Source organism: Ranitomeya imitator, chromosome 3 (genome assembly GCF_032444005.1).
Source record: "Ranitomeya imitator isolate aRanImi1 chromosome 3, aRanImi1.pri, whole genome shotgun sequence".
Classification (NCBI taxonomy): Eukaryota; Metazoa; Chordata; class Amphibia; order Anura; family Dendrobatidae; genus Ranitomeya; species Ranitomeya imitator.
Genome location: NC_091284.1, coordinates 612,893,709 through 612,919,108, shown reverse-complemented (window position 1 = coordinate 612,919,108; position 25,400 = coordinate 612,893,709). Strand labels below are relative to the sequence as shown.

The 25,400-nt window shown below is 46.5% G+C and overlaps 1 protein-coding gene across 2 annotated transcripts in view; it reads right to left on the bottom strand.

Moving 5' to 3' along the window:
* TBC1D4 (TBC1 domain family member 4) overlaps positions 1 to 25,400 on the bottom strand; it is a 241,368-nt gene that overhangs the window by 97,388 nt on the left and 118,580 nt on the right. For both annotated transcript variants that reach the window (XM_069758130.1, XM_069758129.1), the window contains exons 2-3: positions 6,561 to 7,154; positions 3,108 to 3,197 (exon numbers count right to left, since the gene is read on the bottom strand). In XM_069758130.1, coding sequence (XP_069614231.1) covers positions 3,108 to 3,197; positions 6,561 to 7,154 — 684 coding nt within the window. The remainder of the gene's footprint in view (positions 1 to 3,107; positions 3,198 to 6,560; positions 7,155 to 25,400) is intronic.

Genomic DNA, 25,400 nt, shown 5'->3' with positions numbered 1-25,400 from the left:
TTAAGTGTCTTGTTTGCTTTCACATTTCCTTGCTGGACTGGTTCACATTAGCAGTCGCGCCCCGCTACTCTGTTTGCTGTGATTTTCTATATAGAGCTGAAGACCTCGTTACTATTGCAGGAATATCTGTACTATGTTTTGTTCGCTACTGTTTGCTGTGATTTTCTATATAGAGCTGAGGACCTCGTTACAATTGCAGAAATATCTGTTAGTTCTGTTTTTGAGTAAATACATCTTTTGTTGCAACTTTGCTCTCAGACTGGCTTTATCCCATGCTATCAGATTCCGTAGTACCCATACAATTATTACACTGACATTGCAGTGCGGGAAAACTAATGTCCCGCCCATGACCGCGGGGGAGACTCTCAAAATCAGGACTGCCCCCTGGATCTGGGACGGTTGGGAGGTCTGCAATAGGACCTAATAAGGTCAGCCATTGCTGAGCGGGGGGCGCCACTGCGTTAATTGTAAGATGCCAACCTCCGCGGATAGGTAGTGCTGTACTCTAGGGCTATCTAGGGAGAGATACTTTCTATATCCTCAGGGCATAATTTTGTTATTGGAACATTTTGCCTATGGATATATTTACATATTATAGTGTGTATCTGAGATTTCTTTTTTGGTTTTTAATTAATAATAAAGGTTACATTTTAGAAGGTTAAGTTTTAGTAAGCTGCTGCGTATAAGTACATGTCGACAACAATTTCACAGACAAGTCGGTACACGAAGCACTGACTTCCAGGAAACATCTAAACCCCAAGAAAACAATTACAAGCCAATAAATGGGGTAAGACTGGAGTTTTGTTAAATGTCATTTATGTCAAACTAAATTGCGTCAGGAACTGGACAAGTGCCATGTGAACTGCAAGTATCACGCAAAACATTTATTTAAAGGGTAACTGTACTTTCAAGTCATTTTTCAGAATAAGCTGTCCTGTGTTTTAACATGAAGTATAACACTATTTCTTCCCATATTATGACTTCTATCCTGTATTTTCACCAGTATTCTCCTCAGCAGGTTTATTCTCTTAATTTTCAGCTTACTCTTATCCTGTTTGTAGACATGGATTCCTTCTTTTCATTCGGTATGTAGCACATGGAAAGAACTAGAAGCAGCCTGGAGGAAATTATGCATCACTACCGAACAGTGTAGATGTGAATTCAGCTCTGTGGTGAGGTAAAAGACTTGATAGAATTAGAAAGATTGTGCTGAGCTCTCTATCTCTGCCTGTTTTCTGACTCTGCTCCTCATCACCCTCTATAGAGTATAATAGGAGGTGTAACCTGACACATCATTGTGCTGACAGTTCAACTCAGAGTTGAGCCAAAGACAGAGGAAGTCTAGAAACATTCAAATAAGCACTAAATATTGTTTAAAGGGGTTGTTTGGTCTTCACACAAAAATCTGCAGTCACTCTATAAGACTACAGACTATTGAAATTGGAAAGTGTATGCTGCGAACGCTGTCACTGGTATTGCTGGTGAGAATGTAACTACAAGTGCAACGCCCCAGGGTCCTGGTCTTCGCAGTGGTATTGCTTTCCTGATGCTACGTTTGGAGGCAAAGAAGGATAACTGCATCCAGGTATCACAAACATGTAACACATTTCACATGCCAGGCCACCAGGGGGAGCTCCTGCTCCTATTTATTAGGTCACTCCCCACATTGTTAAAACTGGTAGCCTGTAGGGAAAGTTAGTTAGTTGCTGGCTGAGCTACGCTCAGGTAGTTGGTCCCTGAAAGGGGTGGGATCCTGTCAGAGAACGAAGGAGAAGGACACGGAGCTGTGCATGCCCTCAGAGCTGCAGCTTCTAGGAAGAGACATCAAAGGCAGAACTGTATTGCAGCGAGCGTGCAAGGAAGTCGTAGCAAAGGAGTGGATACTAGAAGGGGGCCAGCCCTACACAGGTTGCCTCCTTCTGAGGCGCAGAAGCCCGGTAGCTGGAACACCGAGGGAGTAAGGACCTTTATGATTTGCTCCAGAGACCGGCAGGACAGCTAATTTCACGTTACCTGTCCGCCCTACACCCAGGAGGCACGGTGGCACCCCTTAGACAGAGAGAGAGACATTACATCTGTGAGGACCTTATGTGAAGCCTTAGGCAGTAAGGAACTACAACACCACGGTGCTAAAGGAAGGCTACTGATTTCCACCTGGACAAGGGGACTCTGGACTTGCCTCCAAACCGGCCGGACTCTGCCTGCCCTGTGGTCTGGTGCCCTGGACTGTGGATGAAGTCTTCAGTAAAGGTAAAGAGACTGCAACCTTGTGTCCTCGTTCTTCTCTGCGCCTCTCACCATCCACCGTCTACACACCGGGAAGCCCTGGGGACATACTTCACCTGTGGGAAGGTATACCATCTAGCTGCCATAACATCACCCCAGCGGACCCCTTAATGCAGCGTCGGTCACCCTGACCGAATACCACAGGTGGCATCACGAACATTTCCCCTTTAAAGACCTTTCCCTTTTACACGAACGTCCCAGGGTCATGGACCGGGTCAGCCACCGTGACATCCCCCTGTGAACCGAAGGACCCGGTACCGAGTACCCCACGGCCCCATGGGGGCGCTCCACAAGCATGCAACTTACATACGGTACATACGATCACATGCTGACTACACATGCTTGGTTCCTCTGAATTCACTTGTATTGAGAGAACCCAGGCGCATATAGTCAAAATGACTGGAAGTAAGCAAATCGCCTACAATCACTGGTAGTCGCTGTCAGGATTCAGATGTATGTAGACCTCTGTCAGAAGACCAGACAACCCCTTTAATTAACCTGATGCTGTGCTATAATTAGATGGGGATGGCTGTTCTAGTGACAGACCATTTTTAAAGAATTGGGTGCAAGTGCACTGAATATACAGTACAACCCCCAAACTAATGATTAGGGAACTTCCTTTTAATTTTCAATAATCACCTGGATGGTAGTGCAAAACAAGCCGACAGTGTAAATTTGATTTTTTCTCGAATGTTCTTCTTTTAGTTCTTGAGAAGGCCTCATTTAATGCAGCCATAAAGGCAATGGCTAATCAATAAGTCAGGCAAAATCGCCACTCTCTAGACTAACTAAACAAGATGATGGAGCACCCTGACACTTACCTGAGAACATGAGGAGATATCTTTAAAGTTCTTTTCCAGCACTACAGATTTGGTGTCAGGACTTATGAGATTAATTTCAAACCTTCCAACCTGGAAAATAAATGTAATTATTAGCATTAAAATCGTGGTGACTAATGTACCCGCTCCTCAACATTGAAACTGGGTAACACTTTTACAAAATTGTTCTTTAATGCAAAAACACAGACACATATACATATTACACATACAATATATGCTGTACATAAATACACACTCCTCAACAGTGAAACTGCAGCGCCAGGAAGGAAAAGTCATAGAATGATGGAAATCACAGGATCGATACATATGTTAATTATATGCAGAGGATGAAAATATGGAAATAAAATGTTCAAAACCATACGATTTATTCAATACGAGTATGAGTGACACATGGAGGAATATTTGCACTCACATGCCTTGGCTGCTATCAATGAGGTTATTAATGGTTGTCTGCGTAATGTTCTGACACACTGAATGCACTTAGGTGCGCAAATCATCATTATCCGCTGCTGGCAGCTCTCTTTGCAATTGAAGACCAATAACATCCCAGATGTGCTGGATAAAATAAGTACAAGGACACTGCAGATCATGGTAGCACAATCAAGACATGCAGGCTGCTCACAGTGGCACGAGCAATATGTGGCTTCGTGTTGTATTGAAAAACAGCTCCTTGGGTGCCCAAGTGCATTCAGCGGCAGAACAATCCTCAGACAACCATTAATAACTGCACTGACAGCAGCCAACGTGTGTAAGTGTGTATACTTCTGCATGTGGCACTCATACTTGATACTGAATTAATCAAAATGTTTTGAAAAATTATGAAAAAATGGAAATAAATGTCTATTGATCCGGTAATTTTCATAAATACACAAGTTTTCCTTGTTAAGGAGTGGATTAGCTCTAAACAGGGTGTAAAGGTAATTCCACAAAAAAAGAGCTACAGTACTTCAGAATTGCAAAAAAAAAAAAAAATTCTGCCGCATTTTACAGAAGCAGCAAAGTGCTTGTGTTGGACATTTTACATGAGATTATCGGCAGATCCACAGCAAAAACTGCAGGGGTGAAAAATGGTCTAAAATAAAAATAAAAAATGTACTTTACGTACCATTCCCTTCACTTCCAGTACTTCACTTGCGAGATTTCCCTTGTCCCATAGTCTTGGAATACTAACTCATTCTGGTGAGGTGCTGACACAAGTCACAGTCCTCAGCATTCACATGTGTCAACATGTCATTATAAGGAGTCAGAAGTGCAGGGACCTGCTGGGGGGCACAGGGATGTCTCGGTAGAAGAGGCAGAAGCAGGTATCAATTGTTTTTCCTATTGCTAGAATACACTAGTAAAATCTGTACAAAATCATGCTGATTTCGTTGAACATTTTTTACAGCTTATTCTATGTCAGATTTGCTGTGGAATCATCTGCAACAAATCCGCTAAAGTGCACAAGTAGCAAAATTGAATATGTTATTTTGCTTTTGTATTGTATTTTTACAATTGCCTCATGCCCTAAATATTACATAACTAATATTGTTTATTGCTTGTTTATTGTATGTCTTTTTTACTGTTTATTTGTGAGCACATGTGCATGTACTAAACGTGCATTTTAACCGGCTAATAATTGGCTACAAGAGTTCCCGATTATTGTCCTGTTTAAAAAGGCTGCCAACCACCCAACAAAATACTTGTTTGTTGGGTGAAATGAGCTTTAAGCGTGCTTGGAAGTCATCATTCTCTGCAGCACATCATCTTGTGTGAACAGAACACATGCTGCCGAGAACAATGACAGCCTAAGCATTGAATCAGCACATTTATTCCATTTTCAGTTTGTCTTATAGGGGTAACGGCTGTATTTTCAGCATTTTTCTCTAACCACTGGTGGTTATGTCTTGTCAACCTATATTCAATTGTACGTTATATCTGTTTTGTCTGCTGGTTACTGAACATGTCTTATAGGGGCAGTGAATGTTGTTCATTATTTGTGCGCAACTACTGTTGGCCCATGTGACCCCGTGTCCAATTCTATTTTCTGGAATTGTGGGTTAGATTCTAATTTGTGATCATTAATACACAGGATTTTGTAGCTATATGGCAGAGATACATCGGGTCCCCTGCAATTGGAATCAACAACTGTCACAATTCCTTTGTGTATGTCAATAGGAATGTTTCTATGTCTACTTATTGATACCGATAAAATGGATAGGACTACTAAATTGCCCAACAATTTATTAGGATAGTGCTTATAATAAGATACTTATACTTGATAAGGTCTATTTCACTATCCCAATTTTTGTCTTTTTTTGAGTGGTCTCAGGTTTAGTTTTGTTGGTTCTCACATTTTTGCTGTATCTACAGTATACATTTTTCCTGGAGTTCATTAAAAATCTGCAGTAGAAACAAAAGTCGCCACAAATAATCTTAAACTGGACTTACAAGGGCAGACATGGGAACCGATTACAAGCACTGAACGACAAAATACGTCAGTCAGGGCTGGTTTAATGCCTTTTTTACACAGCCCCCTGCAAACTGTATGGGGACTGCACAACTGATAAATGTGGTTATTCGTTCCCCATGTACAGCATTCATAATGTCAGCAAAACACCCGTTGCCTGTGGAGAGGCACCGACAACGATGATCTTTGGGATGTATAAACAATCCAACCAGCCAACAATCGAGAGTTATTATGAACTCTAGTTCTGAATTATTGGTTGAGGTGAAGAGGCATTTAGAAGAGTTTAGGAGAACACTGATAAAGAATATACCATGCCATAGATTCACCGTCAGCTCATTGTGAAGCTAGCTGTGTACTGTGATACATAGAGGTTGTAAAGCCAACAATTTGAATATGAACCTATTGAATAGCCAAAAAGGCGTGCACTTTGGAAAAAAATGATTCTCCTTTACCAAAGGTGTCCACTAAATCCTTTAAATGGGTTGTCCAATTTTTGTTATAGGTCCTACAACAATGACCTGATCATAGAACGCTGCTGCTACTGTCATTTCAGCTCAACAACAAGAGACCTCCAGAAGAAGAGCTTTTTTTAAACAGATTTTTCACTCCCTTTTATTGCGTACGCTTGAAAATTAACCTTTGCAGGCTATTTTACTTCATTATGCCCTGATATATTTGTGGTGAAACACATAATATTTGGATGGTTCAAAATGCCTAGGGCAACACAAAACCCAGTCTTCAAGGCACCACAGCAACTTGGCCCTAGAAATCAGATATAACTTGTTATACTTCCACCCATTATCTAATGCATGGAGCAAGAAGATGACAGCAGAATACGTGAAATTACTATTTCTTGGACATGTAAGAATGAGCCTGTGGTACTACTGTTTGGTGGTTGAACAACAAAACCAAGAACATGAAGAAATACAATGTCTAAAATGCTGAAACAGAGAACCTCCAGGGAGTTATTCCAGATTTGTACATACCTGAAAGAGCATTGTTCTGTTCTTCTCAGAGTCAGAGGGTTGCACATGGCTTGGTGCACTTGCATGTCTTCTTCTTGACTGTACTTTTCCATCATAACCCTTCTTCTGAATAGTAACACTACTACATCGAGACCTAAACTCCTGCTGGTCATCAAAGCCCGAGTCTTCAAGTATCCTCTCCGGAAAAGATACCCGCATACCAGCAAGATTGTTTTGGCTACCTACTGTAAATATCCCTGAATGGTTCCTGGAGGCAGAATTGGCATTAGAGTCAGTGTCCAGATCCTGAAATGTACTATCAGATGGAGAGAGCGGAAAGTTAGTCTCAGCCAAGGTGAGGTCACAGCTGGAGTCCACACTGCGTTGCTCGCTCAGCAGTTTCAGACGCTGACGTTCGTGTAGAGAGAATTTCTCGATACAGTCATCAATAAGTGTTAAAGGGGCATTTTTATGGGCAATTACCACCTTCCCACAATATAAAACCTCAAACTTCTGTGAATTATAAAAGGCATCTTCACTGTCTTTGTTTGGCTTTGAGTCTTCCTTCAGGGCAACCTTGGAAACCTGACGAATGCTACTGATGACTGTGGAAACCTGAATAGAAAGAAAGCACAAGAATTAGGCATGTGTATAGATATTTTACCTATTACTTAGCAGAGGTCATCTTGTTACTCATCCCCAATATTAGGGATTTCCTTATCTGCCCCTTAACAAACAAGACATAATATCTGAGACTAGGCTATACAACAGTGTCGGACGATTTTAGGCAAGTGGATTTTCCCTTTCTTGATAGAATGCTAATCCAACTTTGAAGTGAACAAGACATTGCTCACATTGCTAACCGGCTGGCTATTCAGATTCCTCAGGTCTTCTGCTCATGAACCAACTGACATTAAACTAAGGGCGAGGAAGGGCCAGAGAGCTTGGCAATATACAAACCAGCCTCTTTAGTGTATTTAGACCAGCAGATATTGTTCCGATAATGAATGCTGAACTAAGGAGAAATAGCTTGTTGTTAATGGGGCTATCCCAAGTTTCGTGGCGTAGCTCACTTCTGCAACAGAAATGAGCAGTGACGATGGTGGTTATGGGCCCACACACCCGTTGAGATGTGTACAATCGGTAGTTATCATGTATGTGTCTTATTCTAATGGTAAGAACATGTGCACAAAACCTACCGATTGTGCACGTGTCTCGAAGCTCACAATGTCATCAACACACACTTCCAATGTGGGGTTCCACCTTATCAACCATAGCTAATGCAATATTTCTAACATATCTCTGAAACAAGTGAAAAGACTACGGTCTTCATAGACATGTGACTACAGAAGGTGAAGGTTGTACATCGTGTCTTCATATTGCTCAGTACACACAAGTCTTTGAATTTTTTGTTTCCTTGTGTTTTCTTGGACAGGATATTACGTTTCCTACAGTTAAAATTAAATGGGTTGCCAACTTAAAAACTTATATCTTTCTCCATCCAAATCAGGTCACAAAGACTGTACAAATCAGCGACCTGACTGCAACATTTAAGATTTGCTAAAGAAATTTCTAGGATTGAACGTTAGTTCCATTCATCTGAATGGGTTGGTTAGACAGAAAACACTAAGACATCTGGAAACCCATCATATGAATGAAACCGTAACAAACTTCTGCAATAAATCTGCATTATGTAAAATATCCTTAGGCCTTGTTCCCATGTAGCATAAACACAACATTTTTTATTTGCAGAAAATCCATTGCATTTAACAGTTAAATCAAAGAAGAAGTAATTTCATGAAAACTCATGTCATGACTACTGTGTTTAAAGTGAACCTGTCAGCAGGAAAACTACAGACAGTGTCAGGTTGGTAGTATTACACTGATTAAAATGATAACTGGGGTGAAGAAATGTGGTACTTGTTAAACGTTTTCAGCTAATGATATGCCTGTACTCTGGAGCGGGACTGTAGGCAGAGTCTATCTTTTTTCTCTAAGCCAGAGAAACCAAGGAAAGACCTGCCCAGGAAGATACTCTGCCTACAGTCCTGCCCCGAAGCACAAGCATCTCATTAACTGAACATTTCTAACACTGATTTCACAAGAGCCATAAGATGGATTTCTTCACCCCAGGTATCATTTTAATCAGTATAACAGCGCCATCCTGACACTGTAGATTACTTATCAAAATCCTGCTGACAAGTTCGCTTTAGGGTAGGTGCACACGTTCAGGAATCAGCAGCGCTTCGGACGCAGCACATGTCAGCTATGTCCAAAGAACTGCCGGTTACTGAACGCAGGTGACTCCGCATGTGATCACAGAACCATGCAGAATGACTGTGTTCAATACATTGCACGGGTGACATTTATCTTGCAGAAACTCGCATCTCTGCAAGATAAGTTGACATGCCGCGGTCTAGAAAGACGCGCCGCATGTCCTTCTCCGCAGGTAAGCCGCAGGAGTTGGTACACGCATAGTGGACATGGGGTTTCTTGGAATCCCATCCACTATGCTGTAACACTGTGGACACTGTGGGTTTGACACTGCGCAAGTCCGCAGTGTTTACAGACTGTGTGCACATACCGTTAAAGACACTGTTGAACATTTTGGTGCATTTTTTTTTTACAGGTTTTTATGGGGAGCCTAAAAAAATGAAGTTGCTTTTTAAAGACCAGATTCCCAGTTTTACTGCAGTAGGAAAAAAAATGCATGAAAAAAAACAGCAGCAAAAACTCATAAAAAAGGGGAGAAAACGCATTAAACAAAACAATAATCAGAGCAGATTTGTATTATGTTGCAGTCACCTGAAGAGAAAATGTAACCCTCCACAAAGAAGCAGCATTTTCTCATCTGCTAACTCGGTAAAGGATGTGCTGTGACAACTGTGAATTCTGCTGAACTGTAACCACTGCATCCTTTGTAGCTCTCCAGTCTCATGTCCAGTATTTTTCCTAAGAAGTATGGTTACTGAATTCTGCGAGTCACATGTACCCTGGGTCACACTAATCCGCTGTCCACCGTAAAGCTAATAATAAATGCAATAACGTTAATTGCAGATGATTTTTTTTCTTTGGCACTACGACAATTGCCTCTGAGCAGTGAGCACTACTTTTATTTGAGTACTTTTTGACAGTGATTTGGGTGAATTACAGCATTTTGCAGGTGATCAGACAATCCATGATCCGGAAGTAGCAGCGCTTTGGACACAGTGCATGTTCGCTGCGTCCAAAGTGCTGCCTTCCAATGAATGCAGGTAAATCCGCATGTGCTCACTAAACTGCGCGGATTCAACGCATCCAATACATCCCATTGCTGAAGAGAATGTCAGCATGTCAATTTCTCTTCTCTGCAAGGGAAACTGACATGTGGTGTGGAAAGACGTGCCGCATATCAGACTCCGCGGGCGTCTGTGGATGCATAGTGGACATGGGATTTATTGAAATCCCATCCACTATGCTGTAATAGCTGGAAGCTGCGGGTTTGATGCTGCACAAGTACACAGTGCAGTAGCGTAGCTACCGGGGGGCGGAGGGGGCCGTAGCTCTCCCTGCTCTGCCGATATGGGGCCCCTGAGCAGGCGGGGAGGCCCGGTGCCAGCAGTGGGCCCCCCGTCCGTTATTGCAAGGTGAGCTGTATCGGCAACTAGCCGATGACGTCACCGCCCAGCGCCCGCTGTCAGTAGATGAGCAGAAGCAGGGCGCGCCGCTGGAACAAGGAGGAAGAGAGGTGAGTATTTATTGCTTATTTATAGGATCTGCCTATTGGGGGGGCGCTGCCTTATATACAGGATCTGCCTATTGGGGGGGTGCTGCCTTATATACAGGATCTAACTATAAGGGGGGGTGCTGCCTTATATACAGGATCTGCCTATTGGGAGGGGTGCTGCCTTATATACAGGATCTGCCTATAAGGGGGGGGGGGGTGCTGCCTTATATACAGGATCTGCCTATAAGGGGGGGGCGCTGCCTTATATACAGTATCTGCCTATTGGGAGGGGTGCTGCCTTATATACAGGATCTGCCTATAAGGGGGGGGGGTGCTGCCTTATATACAGGATCTGTCTATAGCGGGGGGTGCTGCCTTATATACAGGATCTGTCTATAGCGGGGGGTGCTGCCTTATATACAGGATCTGTCTATAGCGGGGGGTGCTGCCTTATATACAGGATCTGCCTATAAGGGGGGGTGCTGCCTTATATACAGATCTGCCTATTGGGGGGTGCTGCCTTATATACAGTATCTGCCTATTGGGAGGGGTGCTGCCTTATATACAGGATCTGCCTATAAGGGGGGGGGGTGCTGCCTTATATACAGGATCTGTCTATAGCGGGGGGTGCTGCCTTATATACAGGATCTGCCTATAAGGGGGGGTGCTGCCTTATATACAGGATCTGTCTATAGCGGGGGGTGCTGCCTTATATACAGGATCTGCCTATAAGGGGGGGTGCTGCCTTATATACAGGATCTGCCTATTGGGGGGTGCTGCCTTATATACAGTATCTGCCTATTGGGAGGGGTGCTGCCTTATATACAGGATCTGCCTATAAGGGGGGGGGGTGCTGCCTTATATACAGGATCTGTCTATAGCGGGGGGTGCTGCCTTATATACAGGATCTGCCTATAAGGAGGGGTGCTGCCTTATATACAGGATCTGCCTATAAGGGGGGGTGCTGCCTTATATACAGGATCTGCCTATAAGGGGGGGTGCTGCTGCCTTATATACAGGATCTGCCTATAAGGATGGTGCTGCCTTATATACAGGATCTAACTATAAGGGGGGGTGCTGCCTTATATACAGGATCTGCCTATAAGGGGGGGTGCTGCCTTATATACAGGATCTGCCTATTGGGGGGTGCTGCTACCTTATATACCGGATCTGCCTATTGGGGGGGTGCTGCTGCCTTATATACAGGATCTGCCTATTGGGGGGTGCTGCCTAATATACCGGATCTGCCTATTGGGGGGGTGCTGCCTTATATACAGGATCTGCCTATTGGGGGGGTGCTGCCTTATATACAGGATCTGCCTATTGGGGGGGTGCTGCCTTATATACAGGATCTGACCATGGGGGGTGCTGATTTATATACAGGATCTGCCTATTGGGGGGTGCTGCCTTATATACAGGATCTGGCCATGGGGGGTGCTGATTTATATACAGGATCTGCCTATTGGGGGGGGGGGGGTGCTGCCTTATATACAGGATCTGCCTATGGGGGGGGTGCTGCCTTATATACAGGATCTGGCTATGGGAGGGTGCTGCCTTATATACAGGATCTGCCTTTGGGGTGGGGCTGCTGCCTTATATACAGGATCTGCCTACGGGGGGTGCTGCCTTATATACAGGATCTGCCTTTGGGGTGGGGCTGCTGCCTTATATACAGGATCTGCCTATGGGGGGTGCTGCCTTATACTACAGGATCTGCCTATGGAGGGTGCTGTGTTATGCTACAGGGTCTGCCTATTGGGTGCTGCCTTATACTACAGGGTCTGCCAATGGGGGTGCTGCTTTATACTACAGGGTCTGCCTACAGGGGTACTGTCTAATACTACAAGTTCTGCCTATGGGGGTGCTGCCTTGTACTATATTGAGGACTATCTGGCACATTATACTATATGGAGGTTATCTATGGGGCCATTATACAGTGTGGGGATTACAGTGAAGGGGCATCATATAGTGTCGGGATTACAGTGAAGGGGCATCATACAGTGTGGGGATTACAGTGAAAGGGCCATCATACAGTGTTGGAGCCATCAAACAGTTTGGAGGCTAATAAGGGGTCAGTATACTGTGTGGATGGTACTATACAGTCAGGGGGCATTAAACTGTATAGGGGAGCTGTACAGGGGGGAGACTCGGGACATTATTAAATGTAAAGTGGGCACTTATTGTAACTCAGGTTACTGTGACTATCAAAGAGGCACACAGGACAATATTACTTTCTATGGGGCAAAATGTGGGCACTGTTTTCTAGGGCACTTGCACCCGGCATTACTTTAGAGGGCACAGAGAACCACACAGCAGGTGCAGTAATAGGGACACATACGGCAGCAGCGGCTCAGTATTGGGGTATCAGGTGCAGTAATAGGGACACATACGGCAGCAGCGGCTCAGTATTGGGGTATCAGGTGCAGTAATAGGGACACATACGTCAGCAGCGGCTCAGTATCCGGGTATCAGGTGCAGTAATAGGGACACATACGGCAGCAGCGGCTCAGTATTGGGGTATCAGGTGCAGTAATAAGGACACATACGCCAGCAGCAGCTCAGTATTGGGGTATCAGGTGCAGTAATGAGGACACATACGCCAGCAGCAGCTCAGTATTGGGGTATCAGGTGCAGTAATAAGGACACATACGGCAGCAGCGGCTCAGTATTGGGGCATCGGGTGCAGTAATAGGGACACATACGGCAGCAGCGGCTCAGTATTGGGGTATCAGGTGCAGTAATAGGGACACATACGGCAGCAGCAGCTCAGTATTGGGGAATCAGGTGCAGTAATAGGGACACATATGGCAGCAGCGGCTCAGTATTGGGGTATCAGGTGCGGTAATAGGGTCACATACGGCAGCAGCGGCTCAATATTGGGGTATCAGGTGCGGTAATAGGGTCACATACGGCAGCAGCGGCTCAGTATTGGGGTATCAGGTGCGGTAATAGGGACACATACGGCAGCAGCGGCTCAGTATTGGGGTATCAGGTGCGGTAATAGGGTCACATACGGCAGCAGCGGCTCAATATTGGGGTATGGGTGCGGTAATAGGGTCACATACGGCAGAAGCGGCTCAGTATTGGGGTATCAGGTGCAGTAATAGGGACACATATGACAGCAGTGGCTCAGTATTGGGGTATCGGGTGCAGTAATAGGGTCACATATGGCAGCAGCGGCTCAGTATTTGGGGTATCAGGTGCAGTAATAGGGACACATATGGCACCAGCGGCTCAGTATTGGGGTATCGGGTGCAGTAATAGGGACACATACGGCAGCAGCGGCTCAGTATTGGGGTATCAGGTGCGGTAATATGGACACATATGGCACCAGCGGCTCAGTATTGGGGTATCAGGTGGAGTAATAGGGTCACATATGGCAGCAGCGGCTCAGTATTGGGGTATCAGGTGCTGTAAGACACATACGGCAGCAGCGGCTCTGTATTGGGGCATCAGGTGCAGTAATAGGGACACATACAGCAGCAGCGGCTCAGTATTGGGGTATCAGGTGCAGTAATAGGGACACATACGGCAGCAGCGGCTCAGTATTGGGCTATCAGGTGCAATAATATGGTCACATACGGCAGCAGCGGCTCAGTATTGGGGTATCAGGTGCAGTAATAGGGTCACATACGGCAGCAGCGGCTCAGTATTGGGCTATCGGGTGCAGTAATAAGGTCACATACGGCAGCAGCGGCTCAGTATTTGGGGTATCAGTAGGATGAGGAGTTTGTGCAGGTTGGGAATAGATGGTGATGGGGCTGGAATGTGAGAAGTGAAACGTGTTTGTTGTATTCTCTGTAGCTGAGTCGTTGCTGGAAGAAGTTGTCATGTCGGTCTGGGCCAGAAGGAAAAGACGGGAAAAGTGAACGATTCCATCATAAAGGACATCAGCGGTAAGTCATTATCTGCAACTCTGCTGTGATCTCTTACATGTTCTGCAGGGCTGGTATCTACAACTGACCATATGGAGGAAATATCCATGTTGGTCTTTGTGTAGAGATTATCTTCAGTAACAGCGCGGTCATCTGCTGAGGTTCTCCTACATCCACTATTAGAGTGCGTCACCCAGTTGTAATCAAGGTTACCTGGTTAGGGGCCCACTCAGAAGATTCGCCCTCCCTGAACCAAAACCCTAGCTATGCCTCTGGCGCAGTGTCAAACCGCAGCAACTCCGGATCGTGAGCACATACCCTAAAAGCTTGTCCAGCAATCCACACAAGCTAAATCTGTAGGCATCAGGCCGGATTCAAACGACTATGGATCTCTATGCAATGACCTGCTGCCGGTCTTTATATGACCGTCTTCAATATGTCTGTGAGACTTTTGAGTTCAGGAGAGCCTTAGGCCATGAATGCAGACTAAGGAAGGAATAGAAAACTATTCCAATCACTTTCGGCAAACATTTCCAAAAGGAGAGTCTGGCAATACAAAATGACTATTCATACCAAGCCCAGCAACTTGTAGAGAAAATAGCCACAATAAAAAAATGTTACCTTTAGGCCCAAAACTGTTTCCGTGTTCTCTAGAACGTACCCTTTATTCAATACACAATGAGATGCTTGGTGCACTCTTACTGTGGCCGAGCAGATCACAGCACATTATTCCCACCTACTGTATATCTTCACCCTCCTCTTTGCTTTTGTAAAGTCATAGCTGTCAATCAAAATGGAGAATCGCATACATAGATGGAAAACAAGAAGTTGGAAAGGTGCACTGAACTACTCGGCCATGCCAAGGGTGCACTGTGCAACTCATTGGCATATCTGATTAAAGAACAATTTCCAGAAATGAATTTGGAAACCAAAGATATGATTCTTAATTACCCTAATTAATACCCTAACTAATAATGTGCTCTAGAAGGTGTTGTGCTTGGTTTGAACAGTCATTTTTTTGCAGACACCTTTTAACCATTTTGATACGAAGACTATTTTCACACTTTAGAAGTAAAAAAAAATATTAATGAAAAAAGCAATATTTTGAAGAAATATAAGAATACAACACTCCCATCCTGATATACTTTTGTAAAGTAGACAAACACCGGTCACTTTGTGAAAATGCCAATCAGCACTTTCCAATCATAGGTGCAATAATTACGTTTTGCAGTAAAAATCAACATTTTGTACAATATGTATTAACACAAAAAACAAGACGCTCCGGGTGTGCTCTTCTTATATCTTACTTATGCCTATGCTCACATACAATGACAATGATTAGAATTAAACAAACCCAAACCCTCCACAATACAGAACCGGTAAATATTGTCGATGGTCATGATTATTCATAGGGGGATAAATGGATGTGCTGCTGCTCTTTTTTTTCGGTCAGATAGTATATAGAAAAGACCCTTCCCATCCCCCTAAATGTGTCAAATACAAGGCAAATAAAATACACTTCCTAATTGGTAAAGTGGGTGATAACATGAAGAAAGGTTCCTCTAAGAGCCTGTACAGGGAGAGAAATGAAAGACTAAAGAGGGTTAAACACTGAAAGAGAATTGTGAACGAGCATTGTTGAAAACGGTAGTTTCACAGTTATCTGGCTGTGTACTTAGGCTGCCGATCACCCGATGACCGAGCAAAACATTCATTCATGGGGTGAAAAGATCTTTTGTCCAATACAAAAGATCATTGTTCTTGGTGGTGTATTGTCCTGTGTAAACAGGACTCACTAATGAGAACCAAGGCATCCTATGTGCACTAAGCGATCTACAGTGTGGTATTCAAAGGACTACAGACCAGTAACAGGTCACCGATTGGTGGTCATCTGTCACTTGCTCCTTCCATCTGTCACTTGCTCCTTTCAGGATATCTAGGGATATTTTGGTCTTTGATGTCCAGATAAAACTGTACATTTTTATAAAAGGTGATTACTTTGTAGTTCTACAAAAATACTTTTTAATAAACATAAACTAAACGCTTTAGTATTATTAAAAATTAGAGGGGATATCTTGTTTGTCACATTGTCTTTATGTAGTTTGCTGAAACAATAATATTAAGCTCAAAAACTATTTAAAAAAACATCAGTTTTACATGACTTCACTCCTTTGGTTAGGAGAATTTTGCTATGTAGGGGCAGAGATCCTAATTCCAGAGGTGTCACTAACTGGTCAGTTTGTAGTAGTTTTAATAAAATCAGTATTTATCAGCAGGAGATTATCAAGACAGGACTAATTGTCTCATGCCATGTGGTCCTCCTGCTCTCTGTAACCTCCCCTCCACTCCCACTGATTAGCAGATACCTAGCAATGTACAGTGTACACACAAAGCAATAAATCAGTGGTGTGAGCGGGGTTATAGAGAGCTCAGCATTCAGGGAACTGCAGCAGATAAAACTGTGATTCAAAACTGCACCAAGCAGGCAAGTGAGAGACACATTCCTGGAATCAGGGTCTCTACCCCTGCATCATGCGGTTTGCAGATTACATACCAAACACCTGATGACAGATTCATTTTAAGGCTTCTTTCACACTTCCGTCGGAACAGGGCCGTCACAATGCGTCGGCGCGATGTACCAACGGACGTTGTGAAAATTCGGCACAACGTAGGCAGCGGATGCAGTATTTCAACACATCCGCTGCCCATTGTAAAGTCCCGGGGAGGAGGGGGCAGAGTTCTGGCTGTGCATGCGCGGTAGGAATTGCAGGATCCGAAGTACGAAAAAACGTTCCCTTGAACACGACGCATCCAGTGCACGACGGATGCGACGTATGGCTATACGTCGCGATCCGTCGGTAATACAAGTCTATGGGCAAAAAACGCATCCTGCGGGCAACTTTGCAGGATGCGTTTTTTGTACAGAACGACGCATTGCGACAGACAGCAAAAGACGTAAGTGTGAAAGAAGCCTAAGCATTGTATAGATATGTTCGCCATAGCTTTAAACTTAGCATCAGCAAATGTTCATCCAGGTACAGAAATGTTGAAGTGAATTTAAGATTTTTTTGCATTTACGGCAAAAACCATGATTTGACCACAATGTATGAATGCATCTCAATGTCGATTCTTGTGGGTTTGCGTTGATATGGGCTTTTGGGGGGGCATGGTATTTTCATCATTGGTTTATTTGTTCTTATTTTATTTTTGTTACATTTATATTTCTCACTATATACTACAGGTGCTTCTCACAAAATTAGAATGTCATCAAAAAGTTACTTTATTTCAGTTCTTCAATATAAAAAGTGAAACTCATATTAAATAGTCATTACAAACAGAGTGATCGATTTCAAGTGTTTATTTCTGTTAATGTTGGTGATTATGGCTTATAGCCAATGAAAACCCACAAGCCATTATCTCAGTAAATTAGAATACTTTATAACACCAACTTGAAAAATTATTTTAAAATCTGAAATGTTTGCCTACTGAAATGTATATTCAGTAAATGCATTCAATACTTGGTCGGGGCTCTTTTTGCATCAATTACTGTGGAATTACGGTGGAAAATGAAATGCTAGGTGAAATCCCAAGAAACAATGAAAACCCTATATTAAGGGTCACCAATCTAACCCAAGAAGAGGTGCGAAACCGCCTAAATAAGATTAAAATAGATAAATCTCCGGGTCCGGATGGCATACACCCACGAGTACTAAGAGAACTAAGTAATGTAATAGATAAACCATTATTTCTTATTTTTAGGGACTCTATAGCGACAGGGTCTGTTCCGCAGGACTGGCGCATAGCAAATGTGGTGCCAATATTCAAAAAGGGCTCTAAAAGTGAACCTGGAAATTATAGGCCAGTAAGTCTAACCTCTATTGTTGGTAAAATATTTGAAGGGTTTCTGAGGGATGTTATTCTGGATTATCTCAATGAGAATAACTGTTTAACTCCATATCAGCATGGGTTTATGAGAAATCGCTCCTGTCAAACCAATCTAATCAGTTTTTATGAAGAGGTAAGCTATAGGCTGGACCACGGTGAGTCATTGGACGTGGTATATCTCGATTTTTCCAAAGCGTTTGATACCGTGCCGCACAAGAGGTTGGTACACAAAATGAGAATGCTTGGTCTGGGGGAAAATGTGTGTAAATGGGTTAGTAACTGGCTTAGTGATAGAAAGCAGAGGGTGGTTATAAATGGTATAGTCTCTAACTGGGTCGCTGTGACCAGTGGGGTACCGCAGGGGTCAGTATTGGGACCTGTTCTCTTCAACATATTCATTAATGATCTGGTAGAAGGTTTACACAGTAAAATATCGATATTTGCAGATGATACAAAACTATGTAAAGCAGTTAATACAAGAGAAGATAGTATTCTGCTACAGATGGATCTGGATAAGTTGGAAACTTGGGCTGAAAGGTGGCAGATGAGGTTTAACAATGATACATGTAAGGTTATACACATGGGAAGAGGGAATCAATATCACCATTACACACTGAACGGGAAACCACTGGGTAAATCTGACAGGGAGAAGGACTTGGGGATCCTAGTTAATGATAAACTTACCTGGAGCAGCCAGTGCCAGGCAGCAGCTGCCAAGGCAAACAGGATCATGGGGTGCATTAAAAGAGGTCTGGATACACATGATGAGAGCATTATACTGCCTCTGTACAAATCCCTAGTTAGACCGCACATGGAGTACTGTGTCCAGTTTTGGGCACCGGTGCTCAGGAAGGATATAATGGAACTAGAGAGAGTACAAAGGAGGGCAACAAAATTAATAAAGGGGATGGGAGAACTACAATACCCAGATAGATTAGCGAAATTAGGATTATTTAGTCTAGAAAAAAGACGACTGAGGGGCGATCTAATAACCATGTATAAGTATATAAGGGGACAATACAAATATCTCGCTGAGGATCTGTTTATACCAAGGAAGGTGACGGGCACAAGGGGGCATTCTTTGCGTCTGGAGGAGAGAAGGTTTTTCCACCAACATAGAAGAGGATTCTTTACTGTTAGGGCAGTGAGAATCTGGAATTGCTTGCCTGAGGAGGTAGTGATGGCGAACTCAGTCGAGGGGTTCAAGAGAGGCCTGGATGTCTTCCTGGAGCAGAACAATATTGTATCATACAATTATTAGGTTCTGTAGAAGGACGTAGATCTGGGTATTTATTATGATGGAATATAGGCTGAACTGGATGGACAAATGTCTTTTTTCGGCCTTACTAACTATGTTACTATGTTACTGCATCAATGAGGTATCGCATGGAAGCGATCAGCCCAGGGCCGCCATCAGGGCATGACAGCCGTGACTGGCGTATGGGGCCCGGTGAGCAGAGGGGGCCCGCATCGGGCCCCGTCTCATCTGCTCACCGGGCCCCCCCTGCAGGCGCTGCGGGCGGCACACTATTGACGTGCGGGCCCGCGCGTCAATAGTTAACAGCCGCCAGCCAGTCTGAGGCTGGCAGCTGAATAGGGCCCCGGCCGCAGTGCGCACTCGCCGGCGTCGCCGGCGTCTGACGTCATTGTCAGCCGCCGGGCCCGGCGAGTGCGTCTGTGTGGAGCCAGGGGGGATCTTCGCCCGGCGCTGGAGCATGGCCAGGTAAGAAGTCGTGTTTTTTTTTTTTCTGAGAGCGGCACCCAGGGGGGCCCGGGGGGCAGAATGCTGGACACACAGGGGCAGAAATGCTGGACACAGTGGGGCAGAATGCTGGACACAGTGGGGCAGAATGCTGGACACAGGGGGGCAGAATGCTGGACACAGTGGGGCAGAATGCTGGACACAGTGGGGCAGAATGCTGGAGACAGTGACAGAGGCAAAATGCTGGAGACAGTGACAGAGGCAAAATGCTGGAGACAGTGACAGGGGCAGAAATGCTGGACACAGTGGGGCAGAATGCTGGACACAGTGACAGGGGCAGAATGCTGGACACAGGGGCAGACTGTGAGACCCAGGGGCAGTATGCTGGACATTGGGGCAGAATGCGAGACACGGGGCAGAATGGAGATACGGGGCATGATTGGAGACACGGGGCAGGATGAAAGACATGGGGGCATGACTGGAGACAGATGGGGCAGGATTGGAGACAGATGGGGCAGAATGGCGACACAGGGGGCATGATTGGAGACAAGTGTCAGGATTGCAGACATGGGGGCATGGTTAGAGACATATGGGGCAGAATGGAGACAGAGCGTGCAGGATCATGGGGCAGGATGGATATGATGGAGACAGATGGGACCGGATGGAGAGATCACATGGGGCGATCATATGGGGCAGGATGGGGAGATCATATGGGGAAGAATGGATACTCATGAGGGCAGGATGGGAGAACATCTGGCTGACGCCAGGAATGAGACACACAGGGCCAGGATGGGGGATATTATTAATACCATAGGGGCTAATTTAGGGATATTATTACTGCAGTGATGTATTTATTTTATTTTTTGAGTATACTGTTTTAAATGGGGGGCGGTCCTGTTACTGTATAGAGTGATACTATGTCGCCTTCTTCATGTGGTGTAATGTAGAAGTTGTGAAAAATTAAGTAATGTGTTCTGCAAGCGGAGCTCGAGATAACTGTGTTATTTCCTGCAGAGAGAAGTCCTGGCTGGATGAAATGATGGCGGTCTGTGCTGGATGAAAGATGAAGGACTTCACCTAGAGACGTCACTGGTGAGTCAGTGTGTTACCTATACACTGACACTATACACTGTATACTGTATACAGAGCTCCTGTGTATAATTTCACTAGTGATCACTATATTATCTGTACACAGACACTGCTTACTAATTACAGATCTCCTGTGTATAATGGCACTTATGGTGATAGTATGGTGCTTTTTTTTAAATTACTGATCAGAATTGTAGTATTCAGTCACTATGTGGTGGTAATATGTGGTCTGGACATGGTGTTGTGGTATTTGTTCCTTGTATGTGATATTATTCGATCCCTGTGGTGGTAATATGTGGTCTGGTCATGGTGTTGTGGTATTTGTTCCTTTTATGTGATATTATTCGATCACTGTGGTGGTAATATGTCATCTGGTCATGGTGTTGTGGTATTTGTTCCTTCCTTCCTTTTAAAAATTGAAAAATAAATAAAAATATACCTAAATTGTATTGCATATTTTAACAAATATTTTATAGGTTACAGCAGAGTAGGGCCCGGCCAAAAGTGTCTACCTTGTTATGGTGGCGGCTTAAAAAATATTTTGGCCAAAACAAAAGCTGCCGGCTATATGTGTGATCTGGTGATGGGAACTGTCAATGTGTGATAGGTGAGAAGTGGAGTTTTTCCAAGAGAGAGCGGTGGGACTGTGGACAGTTCGAGGGGTGGAGCCTGGAGGCGGGGCTGGGGTGGAGCCTGGAGGTGGGGCTGGGGTGGAGCCTGGGCGGAGTCTCAAGGGGGCCCCGAAAATTTTGCCAGTATGGGGCCCCGAAATTTCTAGTGGCAGCCCTGACCTTGATTACTACTATGATGGTGCACCCTAATAGTGGAGGAGAACCTCAGCAGATGACCGCACTGTTGCTGAATATAATCTCTATACAAAGACCCAGGGCCGCCATCAGGGCATGACAGCCGTGACTGGCGTATGGGGCCCGGTGAGCAGAGGGGGCCCGCATCGGGCCCCGTCTCATCTGGTCACCGGGCCCCCCCTGCAGGCGCTGCGGCAGCGGCACACTATTGACGTGCGGGCCCGCGCCCGCACGTCAATAGTTAACAGCCGCCAGCCAGTCTGAGGCTGGCAGCTGAATAAGGCCGCAGTGCGCACTCGCCGGCGTCGCCGGCGTATGACGTCATTGTCAGCCGCCGGGCCCGGCGAGTGCGTCTGTGTGGAGCCTGGGGGGATCTTCGCCCGGCGCAGGAGCATGGCCAGCTAAGAAGTCGTGTTTTTTTTTTCTTTGAGAGCTGCTGCGATCCAGGGGGGCCCGGCGGGCAGGATGATGGACACACAGGGGCAGAAATGCTGGACACAGTGGGGCAGAATGGTGGACACACAGGGGCAGAAATGCTGGACACAGTGGGACAGAATGGTGGACACACAGAGGGGCAGAATGGTGGACACACAGAGGGGCAGAATGGTGGACACAGTGGGGCAGAATGCTGGACACACAGGGGCAGAAATGCTGGAAACACAGGGGCAGAAATACTGGACACAGTGGGGCAGAATGCTGGACACACAGGGGCAGAAATGCTGGACACAGTGGGGCAGAAATGCTGGACACAGTGGGACAGAATGGTGGACACACAGGGGCAGAAATGCTGGACACAGTGGGACAGAATGGTGGACACACAGGGGCAGAAATGCTGGACACAGTGGGGCAGAATGGTGGACACACAGGGGCAGAAATGCTGGACACAGTGGGGCAGAAATGCTGGACACACAGGGGCAGAAATGCTGGACACAGTGGGACAGAATGGTGGACACACAGGGGCAGAAATGCTGGACACAGTGGGGCAGAATGCTGGACACACAGGGGCAGAAATGCTGGACACAGTGGGGCAGAATGGTGGACACAGGGGCAGAAATGCTGGACACAGTGGGGCAGAATGGTGGACACACAGGGGCAGAAATGCTGGACACAGTGGGACAGAATGGTGGACACACAGGGGCAGAAATGCTGGACACAGTGGGGCAGAATGCTGGACACACAGGGGCAGAAATGCTGGACACAGTGGGGCAGAATGGTGGACACAGGGGCAGAAATGCTGGACACAGTGGGACAGAATGGTGGACACAGTGGGGCAGAATGGTGGACACACAGGGGCAGAAATGCTGGACACAGTGGGGCAGAATGCTGGACACAGTGGGGCAGAATGCTGGACACAGTGGGGCAGAATGCTGGACACACGGGGGCAGAAATGCTGGACACACGGGGGCAGAAATGCTGGACACACGGGGGCAGAAATGCTGGACACTGTGGGGCAGAATGCTGGACACAGGGGCAGAAATGCTGGACACAGTGGGGCAGAAATGCTGGACACAGTGGGGCAGAAATGCTGGACACAGTGGGGCAGAATGCTGGACACAGTGGGGCAGAATGCTGGACACAGTGGGGCAGAATGCTGGACACAGTGGGGCAGAATGCTGGACACAGTGGGGCAGAATGCTGGACACAGTGGGGCAGAATGCTGGACACAGTGGGGCAGAATGCTGGACACAGTGGGGCAGAATGCTGGACACAGTGGGGCAGAATGCTGGACACAGTGGGGCAGAATGCTGGACACAGTGGGGCAGAATGCTGGACACAGTGGGGCAGAATGTTGGACACACAGGGGCAGAAATGCTGGACACAGTGGGGCAGAATGCTGGACACACAGGGGCAGAAATGCTGGACACAGTGGGGCAGAAATGCTGGACACAGTGGGGCAGAAATGCTGGACACAGTGGGGCAGAAATGCTGGGCACAGTGGGGCAGAAATGCTGGACACAGTGGGGCAGAATGGTGGACACAGGGGCAGAAATGCTGGACACAGTGGGGCAGAATGCTGGACACAGTGGGGCAGAATGCTGGACACACAGGGGCAGAATGCTGGACACAGTGGGGCAGAATGCTGGACACAGTGGGGCAGAATGCTGGACACAGTGGGGCAGAATGCTGGACACAGTGGGGCAGAATGCTGGACACAGTGGGGCAGAATGCTGGACACAGTGGGGCAGAATGTTGGACACACAGGGGCAGAAATGCTGGACACAGTGGGGCAGAATGCTGGACACACAGGGGCAGAAATGCTGGACACAGTGGGGCAGAAATGCTGGACACAGTGGGGCAGAAATGCTGGACACAGTGGGGCAGAAATGCTGGGCACAGTGGGGCAGAAATGCTGGACACAGTGGGGCAGAATGGTGGACACAGGGGCAGAAATGCTGGACACAGTGGGGCAGAATGCTGGACACAGTGGGGCAGAATGCTGGACACACAGGGGCAGAAATGCTGGACACAGTGGGGCAGAATGGTGGACACACGGGCAGAAATGCTGGACACAGTGGGACAGAATGGTGGACACACAGGGGCAGAAATGCTGGACACAGTGGGGCAGAAATGCTGGACACAGTGGGGCAGAAATGCTGGACAGTGGGGCAGAAATGCTGGACACAGTGGGGCAGAAATGCTGGACACAGTGGGGCAGAAATGCTGGACACAGTGGGGCAGAATGCTGGACACAGTGGGGCAGAATGCTGGACACAGTGGGGCAGAATGCTGGACACAGTGGGGCAGAATGGTGGACACACAGGGGCAGAAATGCTGGACACAGTGGGGCAGAATGGTGGACACACGGGGGCAGAAATGCTGGACACAGTGGGACAGAATGGTGGACACAGTGGGGCAGAATGCTGGACACAGTGGGGCAGAATGCTGGACACAGTGGGGCAGAATGCTGGACACAGTGGGGCAGAATGCTGGACACAGTGGGGCAGAATGCTGGACACAGTGGGGCAGAATGCTGGACACAGTGGGGCAGAATGCTGGACAGTGGGGCAGAATGCTGGACAGTGGGGCAGAATGCTGGACACAGTGGGGCAGAATGCTGGACAGTGGGGCAGAATGCTGGACACAGTGGGGCAGAATGCTGGACAGTGGGGCAGAATGCTGGACACAGTGGGGCAGAATGCTGGACACAGTGGGGCAGAAATGCTGGACACAGTGGGGCAGAAATGCTGGACACAGTGGGGCAGAATGCTGGACACAGTGGGGCAGAATGCTGGACACAGTGGGGCAGAATGCTGGACACAGTGGGGCAGAATGGTGGACACACAGGGGCAGAAATGCTGGACACAGTGGGGCAGAATGGTGGACACACGGGGGCAGAAATGCTGGACACAGTGGGACAGAATGGTGGACACAGTGGGGCAGAATGCTGGACACAGTGGGGCAGAATGCTGGACACAGTGGGGCAGAATGCTGGACACAGTGGGGCAGAATGCTGGACAGTGGGGCAGAATGCTGGACACAGTGGGGCAGAATGCTGGACACAGTGGGGCAGAATGCTGGACACAGTGGGGCAGAATGCTGGACACAGTGGGGCAGAATGCTGGACACAGTGGGGCAGAATGCTGGAGACAGTGGGGCAGAATGCTGGACACAGTGGGGCAGAATGCTGGACACAGTGGGGCAGAATGCTGGACACAGTGGGGCAGAATGCTGGACAGTGGGGCAGAATGCTGGACAGTGGGGCAGAATGCTGGACACAGTGGGGCAGAATGCTGGACACAGTGGGGCAGAATGCTGGACACAGTGAGGCAGAATGCTGGACACAGTGGGGCAGAATGC